The 17,342-nt window shown below is 41.4% G+C and overlaps 1 protein-coding gene across 6 annotated transcripts in view; it reads left to right on the top strand.

The window, feature by feature from the left end:
- The window catches only part of SHANK3 (SH3 and multiple ankyrin repeat domains 3), a 284,352-nt gene that overhangs the window by 225,406 nt on the left and 41,604 nt on the right, over positions 1-17,342 (top strand). For all 6 annotated transcript variants that reach the window (XM_083183197.1, XM_083183195.1, XM_083183196.1 and 3 more), the window contains exons 14-18: positions 867-980; positions 2,986-3,061; positions 4,042-4,124; positions 12,124-12,248; positions 12,603-12,738. In XM_083183197.1, the coding sequence (XP_083039323.1) occupies positions 867-980; positions 2,986-3,061; positions 4,042-4,124; positions 12,124-12,248; positions 12,603-12,738 (534 nt within the window). The remainder of the gene's footprint in view (positions 1-866; positions 981-2,985; positions 3,062-4,041; positions 4,125-12,123; positions 12,249-12,602; positions 12,739-17,342) is intronic.

The following is a 17,342-nucleotide window of genomic DNA, read 5'->3' as shown; positions in this document are numbered from 1 at the left end:
CTTGTGTGTTATGTTTCTATGCCCATAACGGGAATGAAAACAACTCATATTTCTTTGCACCTCAATAATGTCTGAAGATCATTATCTAGACATGCCACGGGAACATTACTTGCGATGCTAGTACCGGGACCTTGTGTCTAATTGAATTTGACCCAGTCTGCTTAATCACATGTGATTCCTAAGCAATCAACAATTATTATCAAGCAGAAATACTATTTAAACAATCAAGTGTTTAGTACAGTAGGTCATACAAACCAGCATAGTGATATTACTAGGCTTACCGTTTGAGACATGTTATTAATGATGGGTCTGAAAACATTTGGCAAGCACTAACTTTCTCCCTTTGTCCTTGGTGTCTCCTATAATATCTTGGTCATATTTATATATGACCGGCTTCTCTCCCCCCCATTCTTACATATGATCCTAATTGTTCTGGGCACCTGTCACCTACACCCCATGGAGGAAGCATTTCACATATTAAGCCATTTTATTTAAAAAAAAATGCAATTTATTAGTTAAATATGAATCAAACTCATTGTCGCTTCATAACCAATAATGGGACATTAGTCAGATTGACGAGGCTTTGTTCTTATTGAATTGATAATGTGTATACTGTTGGAATTTCATACAGCCCCAAAAATGGCTGCCTCCATGTGGGTGACATGTACTGTTTAATGACTGTCTTACCTTACTTAATATTGTTCAGTTTCCCTTGAGTTTTTATTAATGCCCTTATTACTGTTCCTTAACACTGTGTAAGTGTATGTCCATATATGTGAGTGTGTGTGTGTGTGTGTGTGTGTGTGTGTGTGTGTGTGTGTGTGTACTGGCATTTGCTTAGTTTTTAATTGGATCTCTTTTCACAGTGCTGAGTATCGGTGAAGGCGGATTTTGGGAGGGGTCTGTGAAGGGTCGGAGTGGATGGTTTCCAGCAGACTGCGTGGAAGAAGTGCAGATGAGACAGCCAGATCCACGACAAGGTAAAATAAAAGCAATTGCTGTTGAAAGTGGTTTGTGTGTTGAAAGAGTTCGTTAGGCACACAGTAGCGCACTATTTCAACTATGAACAGCCCAGGTGTTTATTCACTAATGTTGGTTTATTGATATATATAGAAGATACAGCCGTACTCACTATTACATGTACACTGGTGATGGGGTGGAGCTTGAGCAGAACAGTGTTTCATAGAGTCCACACGTTGATGGCTGTGTGTAGGAATACTAGAAAACATTGTGGACTGCAGTTAATCGCAGGTCTCTGGATCTAAGTAGGATACTTCTGCCTCCCTTTATGTCACTCTTCACAGTAAACACAAGATTGCCCATGTACATACATGGGGGTCGATCCTATTATCACCGATGTGTGCAGATGATTCGCAGAGTGCGAATCATCACGACATCGGGCGCACTCTACAGCAGGCCAAACTTGCTGAAAAGTGCTCACACCTCCATAGAGGTGCGAGCGAATTTCAGTGAATTTGGCCCTGGGAAGGGTGTGATTTAGGGTTAATTCGGGTGCTGTTTTCAGCGTGGAAACGGCACCCGAACGGCAACTCACACCCTTCGGGGTTAATAGGATCGACCCCATCGAGTCTGCAATGTGACATGCTCCTCTTTCAGCAATAGCAACAGGAGAAAATAATTATATCTAAAATCCATTTATTGCAGCATGATTTGGGTATTTTTTCTTACTTGAAGGGTCTTAGTCTACAGTGTTAAGGGTTAGTTTTTAAGCTAAAGAAGTTATTAAAATAAGCATCTTTTCTGTGCATTCATGTCTCTAGTCTTATATTGTAGAAGAGAGTCATTTACCAATTCAGGCCAGTATTGGATTAGAAATATTCCCAAGACTATTCTTGTATATTGAATTTTTCTGTAGTGAAATAGTTAAAGTTACACCACTAAGCCCTGCAGGTTACAAACTATGTATCTACAGTGAGGCAAACTGGGATCTAAGGCCGCTCATTTGAGGTAGAGTCTCTCATAGCCTAGATACTTAGGATGGACCAGCAGTATTTTTGATTTGAGACTTTTTTTGTAATATTTGCATATACATAATGAGATATCTTGGGGATGGGACCCAAGTATAAAAACATAGAATGCATGTATGTTTCATATACATCTTATACACTAGCTGAAGGTAGTTTCATAAACTATTTGTAATCATTTTGTGCATGAAACAAAGTTTGTGTACATTGAACCATGATAAATCCAAGATGTTATATCTCAGTCTACGCTGTTTTGGGTCATTTTGGATTTTGACATTTCAGGAATGGGACAATCAGCATTTACTGATATGTCGGGCAGCAGTTCCCAAACTGTGTGCATAGGCACCCTGGGGTGCCACAAGGCTCTTGCAGTGGAGCCTTGGGTTGGTGGTCCAGGACCAAATTAAACTATTTATGTTCAAAACCAGTGATAGTGTCTGGCAATCATAAAATATGTGCACAGTCAGAAGCTCATCTCTATAACGCACCACATAACTGACAGCAAGGATGGCAGCTAAGCACAGTTTACTTAATTTCATGTTTTTTCAAACTTATGGCCCGGCGATGAGCGGTGAGCGCTGCTGCACGCTCCCACATCATCGCCGGTAAAGCCGTTCATCTGCTGGTTATACCTGGCGTTGAGGACGGCTTTGCATAGCTCTGCGCTATGCAATGCCGTCCTCCCCCCTCTGTCGGCGCCGGGCAGAGGGAAAGCCGCTCATCAATACACGCCCAGTGTGTATGGACCTTAAGACTTGTGGATATAACCAACTTTATACACAGATTTTTATAATAAAAAAAAAATATATATATATATATAGCTGTCATCTTTAAGCACCTTAGTCTTTTTTTGATCATGTACAGTATTTTGTTCCATGCCCCCTTAATTCATCATCTACCAACATGTTGTTTATTAACAGAAAGTACATATTTCTTCTTTTCAAACATGGTAGTACTCAGTCTGTCTTTGAGATACAGAGGACCTTGCTCTGTCTTTCAGAAACCCGTGAAGATAGGACAAAGCGTCTTTTCAGACATTACACGGTTGGATCATATGACTCCTTCACTTCCCACAGGTAAGATCAATGTCACTTTCATAAAATAAATATCAGCACAAAAACTAATTCATAGATGACTCAATAAACATAAAGGATCAATTCAGTCAAACAGACAGGTATGCATTTCTAGTAAGACATACAGTCATGTATGTATGTAGGCAGACATAAAAATACAAGTATTTTTTTATATAGAATATATATTTTTTGTGTAAGACACCACTTTCCAGTTACCCATTTACAGGTTGTGTAAAATAAGTGTATAATTCTGCTGTGATTATATATATATATATGTGTGTATAAGTATATATATATATATATATATATATATATATATATATATATATATATATATATATATATATATATATATATATATATAAATAAATATATTTAGACAGATACATATCTATATATATATATATATATATATATATATATATATATATATATATAAATATATATATATATAACAACCGTAGTGGCGGCACTCGTCAATAACTGGAAACAGAAGCAAGATCTTGCTTCTGTTTTCAGTTATTGACGAGTGCCGCCGCTACGGTTGTTGTGTTGGGGATCCTGCCATTGGGTCTCTTTCGGAAGGCACCGAAACCTATACTTACTTGTACTGGAGTGCTGCCCTACTCCGACGTGTGTGTATATATATATATATATATATATATATATATATAGATAGATAGATAGATAGATAGATAGATAGATAGATAGATAGATATACTGTATATATATTTTTTTCTATTTATTCTCTGGAATCACTGCTTATGAGAATCTGGTGATTGAAGTTGTGATTCTCAGTCATTATATAATTAGTAGCCGTTTGTAATGTCTATGTAATATTCAGTTGGCGTTTGTAGATGTAGCATTGGTGACTGTAAAAAAAGAGGTCTATTATAGCAACATGGGAAATAATTGGTACAGTACCATCAGTAAAATGATGTGTCAAAGCTTGTACTGTGATCTTTTATTTGATGTTTTTGCAGTGATTATGTCATCCAGGAGAAAGTTGCTCGGTTGCAGAAAAGAGAACTGGAAGGATTCGGTTTCGTATTGCGAGGAGCAAAAGGTAAAAAAACCACATTATCCACTTTACAGGCTGACATACGGCCCTGTATATGAAAACCAGTGTCATTTCAGTGAATACCCTACATGTATGGTATTTATCATCAAAACAATTTGGGTTTTGTATATTTTATATAAGGTTTGTTTCGGTTATTTGGAAAACTATGCCAAATATTTGCTAACTTCGATTTGGAAAACACGCCTGTCTTTCTCTACTCTGACCTGGCATTTGCCTACTAAAGCAGTGCTCCTCACAGTGATTACAGTAGGAGACACTTCTCTGATTTCCATATGATATTATACAAAATGAAAGTAAATATTTAATGTAACTGGATAACTTGTTGCTGCATAAAAGAGCCTTTACCTGTACTGTAATTCTGAAATAGTCACTTACATGTGCTTGCTACATAGTAACATTCCTATATCTGACACAATTCCCAAAAGCTGAGAAACTATCATTAGCTAAATGTATTTACCATGTTGCATACAATGTTTACCATGTCACAAATGTTTTTACATCTCTTTATGATTGTTACTTTATCTCAAAATATAGTTCATGTTCTTCGCTACTAAATTAGACAGGCCACTGGATCTACATTTCTGTCCATAGATACTTGTGTGACGTAGCTAGCGAACTTGACGGTTGAAATGAGAATTCCCAACCTTTTGGAATGTGGCTCAGCATAATGTAACACTGCTATATGTGCAGGATACAAGTCACGTTCAAATACTTATGGATGAGACTCAATGTATATTGAAATGTTAAAAGATGTGAAAACATGACAGGACACAAAATCCTCCATGCTTCGCGCAGAATTATTGTTGCTAACAGACGTATGAAACCAGCAAAAGTGAAATAGTTTGTAAAATCTGGGACACTTGGATTGGTCATTTGTCAAAAACATTTTCTTGACGCATCCTATAATGATTTTAGTGGATTAACAAACAAAAGAACCCCCTTACTGTTGGAGAAACTTTAGTTAAGCCATGACCACTTGAAGTGATCAATTTTGTGTGTGGACTGGGTAAGAGGAAAGGTATGGAAACTGTAGCCATTAAATGATGTGATGCTATCTACAATAGATATTTCCTTTAACATTCTGTATCATATTTTTAAAAACACTTTGTCATGAAATGGTGGTGGAACAAGAAGTGCTTTCAAGAGAACAAGCCTTGAAGTGCTTTTTTCAAAATAAGGGCAGAACTTTTAGTTATTTTGAAAGAAAAAGAACCCACTCATGGAACACTTTAAGAAAAGGAATTTATCAATGACTTGGCTTATCTGGCAGATATTTTTAAACATATGAATGAGATAACTCCTGAAGTCATTATAATGGATGCTACTGAAAATGACAAGCTTTCTTGGATAAGCTGCTGTTATGAGAGAAGAGGGTAAAGGACAATGGGCCTTATTCTGATCGGAGCGGCCAAACGTGCGTACGTTCGCTATTAACGTACGCTAATCGCACGCGGCCGTTGGGGTTAAGTCCACCCACAACTCAGCCGCATACGTACGGCCAGAAACAACGTCGAAGGGGAGTGGCGTACAAATGTGCGTACGCCAACGTACACGGACGGGCCAGCCCTTACACTCCGACAACTGGCGTACAATTGAGCGTACACCACCGTTTACGGACGTCTCTCGTCCGTCTTCCCACCGACTTCTTGCGGCTATCTGAGCGTACGCCAGCTTGCACGGACGGGTCCCTATAGTTTTCAATAGAAAAGTCAGCTTATGTCACCGCTCGTGAGAGTGAGCGTACGTCCGTGTACGCTGACATACCCTTCACATATATGGACCTGCAAATCTTGCCTTTCAACTATAATTATGAAAATTAATTAATTGATTGAATTAATTAATGTGCAAAATAGTGGGCATGGGCTTAATACATTGCTGAAACATCCTTTGTAGGTGTTAGATGTGGTTTCTGTTATTGTATCATAAATACAAAACCTATGTTTGTATTAGAGTGAACACGTTGACACATGTCGACTTTTGTAGATTGAGTGTGCTACTGTGTAAAGTCTATGAAAGCACGTAGTGAATGTGTCTAACTGTTTAACAAATACCTACCTTAGCATATATAAGCAGGTCTTAAAAAGATTCTTACCTTAAATTAAACAACAAGCAGGAGGAGGAGTTTGCAGGTGCACACTAAATATATATGCTAGACCTTTTAATATCTTGCTATATTGCATTTGAGGTTATTAGCATAGTAATGGCCATTAGTATCGGCTTGTCCACCGCGTCCAGGTTACCTCATTAGGACAAGTCCCTAACACTACTCTGGGACAGGTCCAGGGCACAGGGCCCCCCAGGCCAGCCCAGCAGAACCACCCCATGGCATCACATTAGTGTAAAATTAAAGTGATAGTAAAAGGGATAGGGGAAATTATATGTGATAGGACTTACCAAGGTAAGAAGTAATAATAAATGTGAAGGGTGCTACATATATATTAAACAAACTAAAGGGGTGATTGAAAGTATACGATATGATGCCATGGAGCAGCCCAGCAACAGCAGCCCAAAGAGCCCTGAGCCCCAAACACGGTCCCACAGACTAACACTCAGCATATATGTATAGTAGGACTTACCCTCATAGTGCCAAGCTGAGGTGTGCAGTCTTGAATGTTGGGACTCCAACCTAATTAAAATCAATTTGGGACAGGTGGGTGGGGTGCAAGTTTAGGAGGAAGGCGTCTCTAGTTCCTTCCAGTGTGTATGAATACACAATATATAGTACATAGGGGGAGGGGCCCTAAACTGCACACCCTGGACATATGAGGTGCTACCTGCTGAGACTTGTAGTGCAGCAAGCAGGAGGAGGAGTTTGCAGGTGCACACTAAATATATATGCTAGACCTTTTAATATCTTGCTATATTGCATTTGAGGTTATTAGCATAGTAATGGCCATTAGTATCGGCTTGTCCACCGCGTCCAGGTTACCTCATTAGGACAAGTCCCTAACACTACTCTGGGACAGGTCCAGGGCACAGGGCCCCCCAGGCCAGCCCAGCAGAACCACCCCATGGCATCACATTAGTGTAAAATTAAAGTGATAGTAAAAGGGATAGGGGAAATTATATGTGATAGGACTTACCAAGGTAAGAAGTAATAATAAATGTGAAGGGTGCTACATATATATTAAACAAACTAAAGGGGTGATTGAAAGTATACGATATGATGCCATGGAGCAGCCCAGCAACAGCAGCCCAAAGAGCCCTGAGCCCCAAACACGGTCCCACAGACTAACACTCAGCATATATGTATAGTAGGACTTACCCTCATAGTGCCAAGCTGAGGTGTGCAGTCTTGAATGTTGGGACTCCAACCTAATTAAAATCAATTTGGGACAGGTGGGTGGGGTGCAAGTTTAGGAGGAAGGCGTCTCTAGTTCCTTCCAGTGTGTATGAATACACAATATATAGTACATAGGGGGAGGGGCCCACTACTCTGGGACAGGTCCAGGGCACAGGGCCCCCCAGGCCAGCCCAGCAGAACCACCCCATGGCATCACATTAGTGTAAAATTAAAGTGATAGTAAAAGGGATAGGGGAAATTATATGTGAGCTTGGCACTATGAGGGTAAGTCCTACTATACATATATGCTGAGTGTTAGTCTGTGGGACCGTGTTTGGGGCTCAGGGCTCTTTGGGCTGCTGTTGCTGGGCTGCTCCATGGCATCATATCGTATACTTTCAATCACCCCTTTAGTTTGTTTAATATATATGTAGCACCCTTCACATTTATTATTACTTCTTACCTTGGTAAGTCCTATCACATATAATTTCCCCTATCCCTTTTACTATCACTTTAATTTTACACTAATGTGATGCCATGGGGTGGTTCTGCTGGGCTGGCCTGGGGGGCCCTGTGCCCTGGACCTGTCCCAGAGTAGTGTTAGGGACTTGTCCTAATGAGGTAACCTGGACGCGGTGGACAAGCCGATACTAATGGCCATTACTATGCTAATAACCTCAAATGCAATATAGCAAGATATTAAAAGGTCTAGCATATATATTTAGTGTGCACCTGCAAACTCCTCCTCCTGCTTGCTGCACTACAAGTCTCAGCAGGTAGCACCTCATATGTCCAGGGTGTGCAGTTTAGGGCCCCTCCCCCTATGTACTTAAATTAAACAAACCTTTAAATGCAGAGAAGTATGGAAAGATAAGCTTCCAATGTGTTTGAGTGCTGTGTGTGGCTTGCAGGTAGTGAAATCATGGTTTGGACTTAATAGACTGCAGCATTGGTTATTACATTCAGGTGTATGTGTTTGGTAGTAAGCAGCGTAAATTAGCAAACCCAGGCGCACGCTGGCATGCGGTATCTGTAGGGGTGGTTTGAGATGGCGGTTGGCGGCCGCCTGTTTTGTGTCCGAAATGAACGGTGCTGTAGTCGATCGTGCGGTAGTAGCACCGCTCATTTTTGGTGCACACCCCGTGTACGCCCATATTTACGCCCATTTTCCCTCATTATTTCGGCCGCTCCCCTCATCACGCCCCTATGCCGCCCCCAATGCCCGTACACTCGCGTATAGGTTTTTTCGCACGTAGAGACCCGTCCGTAAGCGTTGTGGAGTGTTCGCGCCTGCGCATTAGCGAATGTACGCATGCGCAGATCATAAAAAAACCCGGGACGTCCGCGTACGGCCCGGCCGCTCCAACCCGAATAAGGCCCACTGTCCTTACACATTTTCAACTTCTAGAGGAAGTGATTTACCAGGATGCAGAAAAGAAATTCGCAAACACTTGGAAACACTTCACAACTTGTGTAATAGTTATTTTAGTTTTGAGGGCACTTTTTTGATCACTACCCTTGACTGCTTGCAGTATATAACCATGGGTGTTCCACCCATGGTTATCCACTGCAAGCTGTGTTGCAAGGAAAGCGGTACATCTGTCAGGACAGACTTAGGTCTATAGTCATTAGGTCGACCCCGGAAGGTCGACTGTCCCCAAGGTCGACAGGGTTAAAGGTCGACATGGCTCAAGGTCGACATGACTTAAGGTCGACATGGGCCAATGTCGACATGGTTTTAGGTCGACAGTCATTAGGTCGATATGAGTTTTTCACTGTTTTTTTGACCCGAATGTCGACACAGTCGACATGGACACAGTTGGAGTTGAACCACAGCCCCTCGCATCGCTCGCTTCGCGCGCAATGCTTCGGGCACGGTGCCTCGCTGCGCTCGGCACACTATTTTATTCTCCCACCACGCCCTAGTGGATGGTAGGGCATGAAATACCGCCTGTCGGCACATGTCGGCTCAAAAAACAGTGAAAAACTCATGTCGACCTAATGACTGTCGACCTAAAACCATGTCGACCTTTGCCCATGTCGACCTTAAGTCATGTCGACCTTGAGCCATGTCGACATTTAACCCTGTTGACCTTGGGGACAGTCGACCTTCCGGGGTCGACCTAATGACTGTGGTTTTTCTGGGCATTTTGCGCATTCACAGTAGAAAAGGATAACTAGACTGCGCAGACATCAGTTGTCCATTTATTTTTATAGATACAAAGAATTGCACATATCTGAAACTCTCAATTTCTTGATATTAAAATGGGGTGTGGCATGATATATCAAAAGCCATGATGTCAGCATCCTCCACGTTGACATGGTCGTAATGTCTATTTGGACCATATCAGAATTGATTTTATTTACATATTTCTCCTGATGGTTGAGCAGTAACTTCACTGCTCCTGATTTATCCAGTGGCTTCAGTGTGGCTTCCAGGTTCCAGTGGTCATGAGGAATGGAGGAACTAACAAGTATTTCTACCAGGTTTGCGTTCTACCAGCAGCTGCTTTTTACCAGTGTAGTCAATCCCCAAAACACCTGAGCCACAATTAATGCAATAGTAAGAGCACTTTTTGCGGGTAGAATGTTTATTCACATTCACCCGATGGAATGGATTTTCAACTTTTGTATTTAAAATATGAATTCATACATTAAAAGCAGTTGCATGCCATTATACTATATACAAATGATAAAACCAAAAACAAATGACTTTTTCTCAGTTTTCAAAGTTTTTCATCCTAATGCGATAGCAGCATAAACTCCATAGTCCTGTTCCTATGGTAACCCTTATGTTGGAGGTCATCTGGTTGTCACTTTTGTGTCAGGCCTCCAGCATTTCACTAGGTGTTATTATTCTAATCCTTAAGCCTCCCTCTAGTTCCAAACCCTAACCTCCCCCTTCCCTTCTCTCTCTCTCTCTCTCTCTCTCTCTCTCTAATATAGATATATGAAACCAAAAGCCCTGTACTCTCACCATTAACCTAGTCGTCCGCTGGGGTGCCATTTAGAGAGTTATGTAATGAGTCAGCACTCCCAATTACATACCCAGAAATCCCAAAAGAGGGAAAAACAGCACTCACCAGTCTTCTCAATAAAAAGTATAAGTCCAGACTTTAATCCAATCGATAGCCTGCCGACGCTTCGGTCCTGGTGCGGACCTTTGTCAAGGCGATGGCAATATAAGCAGCATTAGTAAACCCCAAACCCCATTGTTGTTTTGCTGTCAAAGATTGCTCCCTTTGCAGCAATTACAGCATTGCAGACCTTTGGCATTCTAGCTGTTAATTTATTGAGTGAATCTGAAGAAATTTCACCCCACGCTTCCTGAAGCACCTCCCACAAGTTGACTTGGCTTGATGGGCAGTTCTTGTACCATATGGTCAAGCTGCTCCCACAACAGCTCGATGGGGTTGAGATCTGGTGACTGTGCTGGCCACTCATTTACAGACAGAATACCAGCTGCCTGCTTCTTCCCAAAATAGTTCTTGCATAATTTGGAGGTGTGCTTTGGGTCATTGTCCTGTTGGAGGAGGAAATTGGCTCCAATCAAGCACTTTCCACAGGGTGTGGCATGGCGTTGCAAAATGGAGTGATAGCCTTCCTTGTTCAAAATCCTTTTTACCTTGTACAAATCTCTCACTTTACCATCACCAAAGCAGCCCCAGACCAACACGTTACCTTCACCATACTTGAAAGATGACATAGGGCACTCTTCCAGTATCTTTTCACAAATGTTCTTCTGTTTGAACCTGTTTGTGCTGTTCTTTGAAGGGAGTAGTACATATAATGTTTACCATACCGCAAATATTTTCACATCACTTTATGATTGTTGCTCTATCTCAAAATATAGATCAGGCTCTTCGCTACTAAATTAGACAGGCCACTGGATCACACGTGATCTCTACATTCCGGTCCATAGATACTTGTGTGACTTAGTTACCGAACTTGACGGTTGAAATGAGAATTCACAGCCTTTTGTAAGGTGGCTCAGCATAATGTAACACTGATATATACGTGCAGGATACAAGTGTAGACCAGTCACGTTCAAATACTTATGGATGAGACTCAATGTATATTGAAATGTGAAAGATGTGAAAACATGACAGGACACAAAAGCCGCCATGCTTTTTCGCACAGAATAATTGTTGCCAACAGACGTATGAAACCAGCAAAAGTGAAATAGTATCTGTCCATCCTGAAAACTGCTCTAAATAAATGCAGATCTGTTTGTAAAATCTGGGACACTAAAAACTTGGATTTGTCATTTGTCAAAAACATTGTCTTCAAGCATCCTATAATGATTTTAGTGGATTGACAAACAAAAGTACTCCCTTGCTGTTGGAGAGACTTTAGTTTAGATTTCCACCTGGCCAGTCTTCCCCTATATCTAATACTATATACTGTAGTATATTGCTGTTGCAGATAACACCTGTTTACTCAAAAGAAAATTGGAAGTAAGCAATGGATATTGGTCTAAGATCTATATAAGGCATACAAACTATTTATATTTAATCCATATTATAAATTAAGGGAGAGAAATGGGATGGTTGCCTGTTGCCAATCTCCTTAGAATGCCGACATTTGCAATAATATATGTGAATTCAGTCTATAGAAATAGCCTTTGAAAATGTCTGGTTTATAATAGTTGTGAAACATTGAAAAATTAACCTCATTTTAAAAATGATATTGCCCTTGTAGCAGAGACCCCGATTGAGGAGTTCACACCTACACCAGCTTTCCCCGCTTTGCAGTATCTGGAGTCAGTGGATGTGGATGGCGTAGCATGGCGAGCAGGTCTTCGGACAGGAGACTTCTTGATAGAGGTATACAATCAGTATGCAGAAAATCAGTTTATGTGACCATCTAGTTATGTCTTTTCTTTAGCCTCCAATACACTTTGGGGGAAAATTACTAAGATGGGAGTTCTAATTCACATGGAATGTTCCTATGGGCAACCAATTAGAATCTACTTCTTATTTTTTTAACTCCTTCTAGAAGATAACAGGTAGTATCTGATTGGTTTCCAATAGCAAAATCCCATCTATAATAGAACTTACATCTCAGTCAATTTCCCCCTTTGGCTAAATATAAGGTTTCCTAGTTATAAAGTATGTGTTTTTTGAATATCTCAACCAGACACAAGCAGATTCCCACCCCCTCTTTATTCTTTTCTTCAGGTGAATGGAGTAAATGTTGTGAAGGTTGGTCATAAGCAAGTAGTATCGCTGATTCGTCAAGGTGGTGGTCATCTAAGTATGAAGGTCGTATCTGTGAGCCGCAAACCTGAGAGCGAGGAGGCCATGCGCAGGAGGGGTAAGTGTCTAATGTGAGCCCTGATTTTGACCTTTTAATCAATACAGAAGGTTTCTCACAATTACAGGCTATTAGCTTAAGCTTGCTCTGTTGTTAGTGCCAAAGAACAAAGCGTCAAATGTGACAAAATGAGTGAGAACGCCTAAGGACAAGTTTAGGTTAGTGAGAACCTGCTTGTCACGATCCAGTGTCTGAGAAACACTTTCCATCCAGGTGTTTCTCCAGGCTGCAGTCATGCTTTGGTGCTCCGGTGTCCAGCGCCGGCTGCTTGTGATTGACGGCTCCCTCATTGTCATTCCGGCGGGTGTCACTTGCGTGGCCTCTCTGACAGCGCTCTCCAGTATGTTTATCCTCAGACAAGTTACAGGCCTCAGGCCTATCCACATGCACTCCAAAATTTCGACCAACTCCCAGCATGGGCGCAGCCATATTAGTTTTACCCGAATGATGCTTCTCCACCAATCCTGGCAGAGCCATGTTGACATCATTTTGCAACAACCAATCCGCTGCACTCACTTCCTAAATATGCTGGGATTAGGCTAGGCAAACAGTCAGTGCAATGATGTCCTTAGAGTAGCAGTGTCTCCAGTTGCTCCTGAGTGAATCCTGCTTCCTACAGCACTTGGAGTGTTCCACACTACTGCATCCTGACTCCCTCCAGTGTCCAGACTGGGGATTGCCTTAGTCCCATCCAAGTCTAATTGTGCTTTACATCGGTTACCTGTTTACTATTGTGATACCATTGTTCATTATCCTTCTTTTTTTTTTAGGAAACTGCTAAAGGTCCATACACACCGGGCGATTATGCCCAGCATGTATGGACAGTGATGATCGCATTTATTGCTGGGGGGAAAGCCGCTTAGTGCATACACAAATGAGAGGCTTTCCCCCCTGCCCGGCGCCTTCAGCGGGGGGGGGGGGGGGGGGGGGGGGGGGGGGGAGGACGGCTTTGCATAGAGTTTTAGGGATTGCTATTCTATACTTGTTTTTATGCTTTGTATGCACTGTGCAATAGTTTGTCCAATCTAATTTGCCTAATCTTTCGATAATTGAATAGTGTGTTGCTGCAGCTGACCAGTAATTTTCGCTCTCTTAGACATTCAAAAAAATTTTCTGTCCACCACCTAACTGGGAACTGGGACTAATTATGGAATTATGGACCAATTATGGAACTGGGGAGGGGTGCACAATGTTTTAATTTCTTTTACGGTGCTCTGACAAAAATATCCATGAAAATATGCTTCTCCAACCTTTATCTGATTGCCATATTCTAGCTATTTAATAGATTCATCTATGGTGTGCCCTGCTCCACAAAATGACGTGCACCAATTCATCTGTCACCAATATTTTGGAAAATATTGCAGGCCTGCGAATAGCTACAAATCCATTTGCTGCTCACCATTTAATATTTTTTTCACTGTGTGCAGTCTGTGCGTAGCCCAGGACTTACACAGTGGCTGCGATAGAAACAGACTAATCAGTGCTGGAGCTGACCTCACACGACTTCCCCTAAAACACCTAGGCACGTGTACGTTTTCCCTGACACTCCCAGAAAACATCTAGTTACCACCCCCAAATGCCAGCTTCCTGTCAATCACGTTGCGGACGGCCAGTGATTAAACTCATAGCAGGCTTTTATTGCAGGACAGCCTCCCGCATGCATTCTACGGGCCGTACACATGCACAGTCTATCAATAACTGCCCAGCCTGCAACTTTTCAGCTGTGAGGTCAGGTCTGAATACTGCCCCATGGACTAGCAGAAGTATGCTCCTTAAAAGCATCTTGTGACATCATGAAATTGCCAGCTTACAGCACATTGGTGCTAAATGATCACATGAGCGGTGTCATAGGATATTATTTATTTATTAAGTTTCTTATACAGCCCACACATATTCTGCAGCGCTGTACAGAGAATATTTTAACATTCACATCAGTCCCTGCCCCAGTGGAGCTTACAATCTATATTGCCTACCACATGTACATACAGACACATTCACTCTAGAGATATTCCATCCTTGAGTGAACTAGTTCTTTTAAAAGAGTGAGTGAGCTGTTGCTCTCTTGAGGTGAATGGTAGTTCTTCTTGGAGGCCTATTGTGCTATGATATGATCTTCTGTTTCGTTTTCATACAATGCATTTGCCTGAGCACAGAAGTGCCACACATGGTAGCTTAGAGGTACTGCACTGACTCATTAGGCTGTGTGTATGAGTCAGTGAACTGATCTGTGGACTGTATGAATCAGTGGACTACTGAGACAGGAGTTCAGAGAACTAGTTCTTTTCACTGAGTGTTCAAATGCAGCTCCGCTCTTTTTAGTGAGTCACTTCGCCCATCTCTTATTCACTCATAAATTAATTTTATTGGGAGCCAGTTAGCCTACCAATATATACTATCACTATATATTTGGATTGTGGGAGGAAACCGGAGTACTCGGAGGAAACCCCCACAATCACGGGGAAATTATACAAACTCTGATTACAGTTTTATAGCTGATTATCTGTAATGTTTTGTTTTTAAATACCTTAACATTGCATTTAGGTTTTTACTCATGGTGTACTAGTAATGTTGATTTTATTTATAAAAGACACACATTTTAAAAATTAGCGTAAAACTGTATAAAAATGCTAGGAAGGAAGAATAAAAAGTGGGCAAGCTATAAATATCAGGAGAGTGCAAACAAAAGAGATCTCAATATATAAAATACTTTCTTCCACCTTCATGCCACTCAACTTAGTCAGGACAATCCATTTACGTTTTCTTTTTTTTTTGCTGTATGTGCTTTTTATTGCTTAAGGTGCCCATACACACACCAATTTTACTGTGCTATGTGTTTTTGACTGTATAATGGTTCTATACAATTTTTCTGCCAGAATGCGATGCGATGTGTATTTTGATGTGTGCGATGTGATTAACCCGTTTTTGTACTGGTAATTTTCTGATGTAGTCTAAAAAGTACGTGCTGCACATACTTTTTGGAGCATACAATATCGGACTTCCGGGAATGCGCATCGCGTCGCATCGCTTTGGCCCATAAACACGCTACGATTATTGTATATGCTATGCGTTTTGTACTTTAAAAGTACAAAACGCATTCGATAATTGCTGCGTGTATGGGCACTTTTATCTCTATACACCGGTGCCCATACACGTTACAATTATTGTATACAATATTGTATACAATATCGCATCTCATAGCATATCGGTTTTGCGATGAGATCAGATGAGATGAGATCTAGTACAAAAAGTATGTGCTGCACCTACTTTTTGTACTAGATCTCATCTCATCTGATCTCATCGCAAAACCGATATGCTATGAGATGCGATATTGTATACAATATTGTATACAATAATTGTAACGTGTATTGACACCTTTAGGTTGCATTCTCTGTTTATCTTTATGTTGTTGTTCCGGAATTGTTCATCCTGATATGCACCCAAAAATAAAATAAACTGAATTTTCTCTAAAGAAAAAAAAAATACTCTCTTGCAACATAAAACATATAAGAGAAAATGTCATAAACTAATCAAGGAATTCCTGTAATCACAGCTACCGGGAGATGTTCAGGCTAGACAATAGTATATAACCACCCTATTCTGTATTAACAACAGTAAGAGGAGCTGTTTATGAAGCACGTAGACCGGCACCAGATGCTATTGCCTGAAGATTGTTTTGGAGCACCGCACTGTGCTTTCTTCAGAAGGGAACAACTGCTTTCACACCTTATTCCAGCACTGTAGTGTTCTTTTTTCAATCCACACTTCATAAGGTATTACTTAAATGTACCTCAGCACCACAGTGTGTATACCACAAGATATGAGGTGTTTAAAGATCTCAAGCACCGCAGCATGCTCACCACTTGATGCAATGTAATTTCTAGCAACAGGAGCCCAGAGATCATGGGAAGATAGCATGGACTACTGAGTGCTTGTGTTTATATCCCACTAGAAATGTACTGCTATATTGATTTGGCTACTATACCAAGTTTCTGCATTGTGTACTGCTATATTGATTAGTGTAACACATTTCTGCATTGTGTACTGCTATATTGATTAGTGTAACACATTTCTGCATTGTGTACTGCTATACTGATTAGGCTACCACGTTGTTCTACTATATTGAACTGTACTGCTATGTTTTTTAGGGTAAAACATTTCTGCATTGTGTACTGCTATATTGATTAGGGTAACATGTTTCTGCATTGCGTACTGCTATATTGATTAGGGCATACTTGCCTACCCTCCCGGAATGGCCGGGAGGGTCCCGCAAATCGGGTCCCCCTCCCGGTCCCCCGGGAAGGGGGGCAAGTCTCCCGCATTTCCCTACAGCCCCGGCTCCCCCTCTCCCTCGCGTCATTTTTAGCCCCTCCCCCCACCCACGGACCCGCAAATTGAGGCTTCAGCCCGTCATGGGGGCAGGGCTTGATGACATCCCCCGTGCCCCGCCCCCAAAACGAAGCCTCTACCCGCCCCCTTTCACTCCTCTCCGGGTTTCTCCTGGAAAGGAGTATGCCAAAGTCGGCAAGTATGGATTAGGGGAACATGTTTCTGCATTGTGTACTGCTATATGGATTAGGGCAGTGGTTCCCAAACTCTGTGCTGTG

Source organism: Crinia signifera, chromosome 4, assembly GCF_055691185.1.
Source record: "Crinia signifera chromosome 4, ASM5569118v1, whole genome shotgun sequence".
Lineage (NCBI taxonomy): Eukaryota > Metazoa > Chordata > Amphibia > Anura > Myobatrachidae > Crinia > Crinia signifera.
This window is presented reverse-complemented; position numbering and strand designations above follow the sequence as displayed.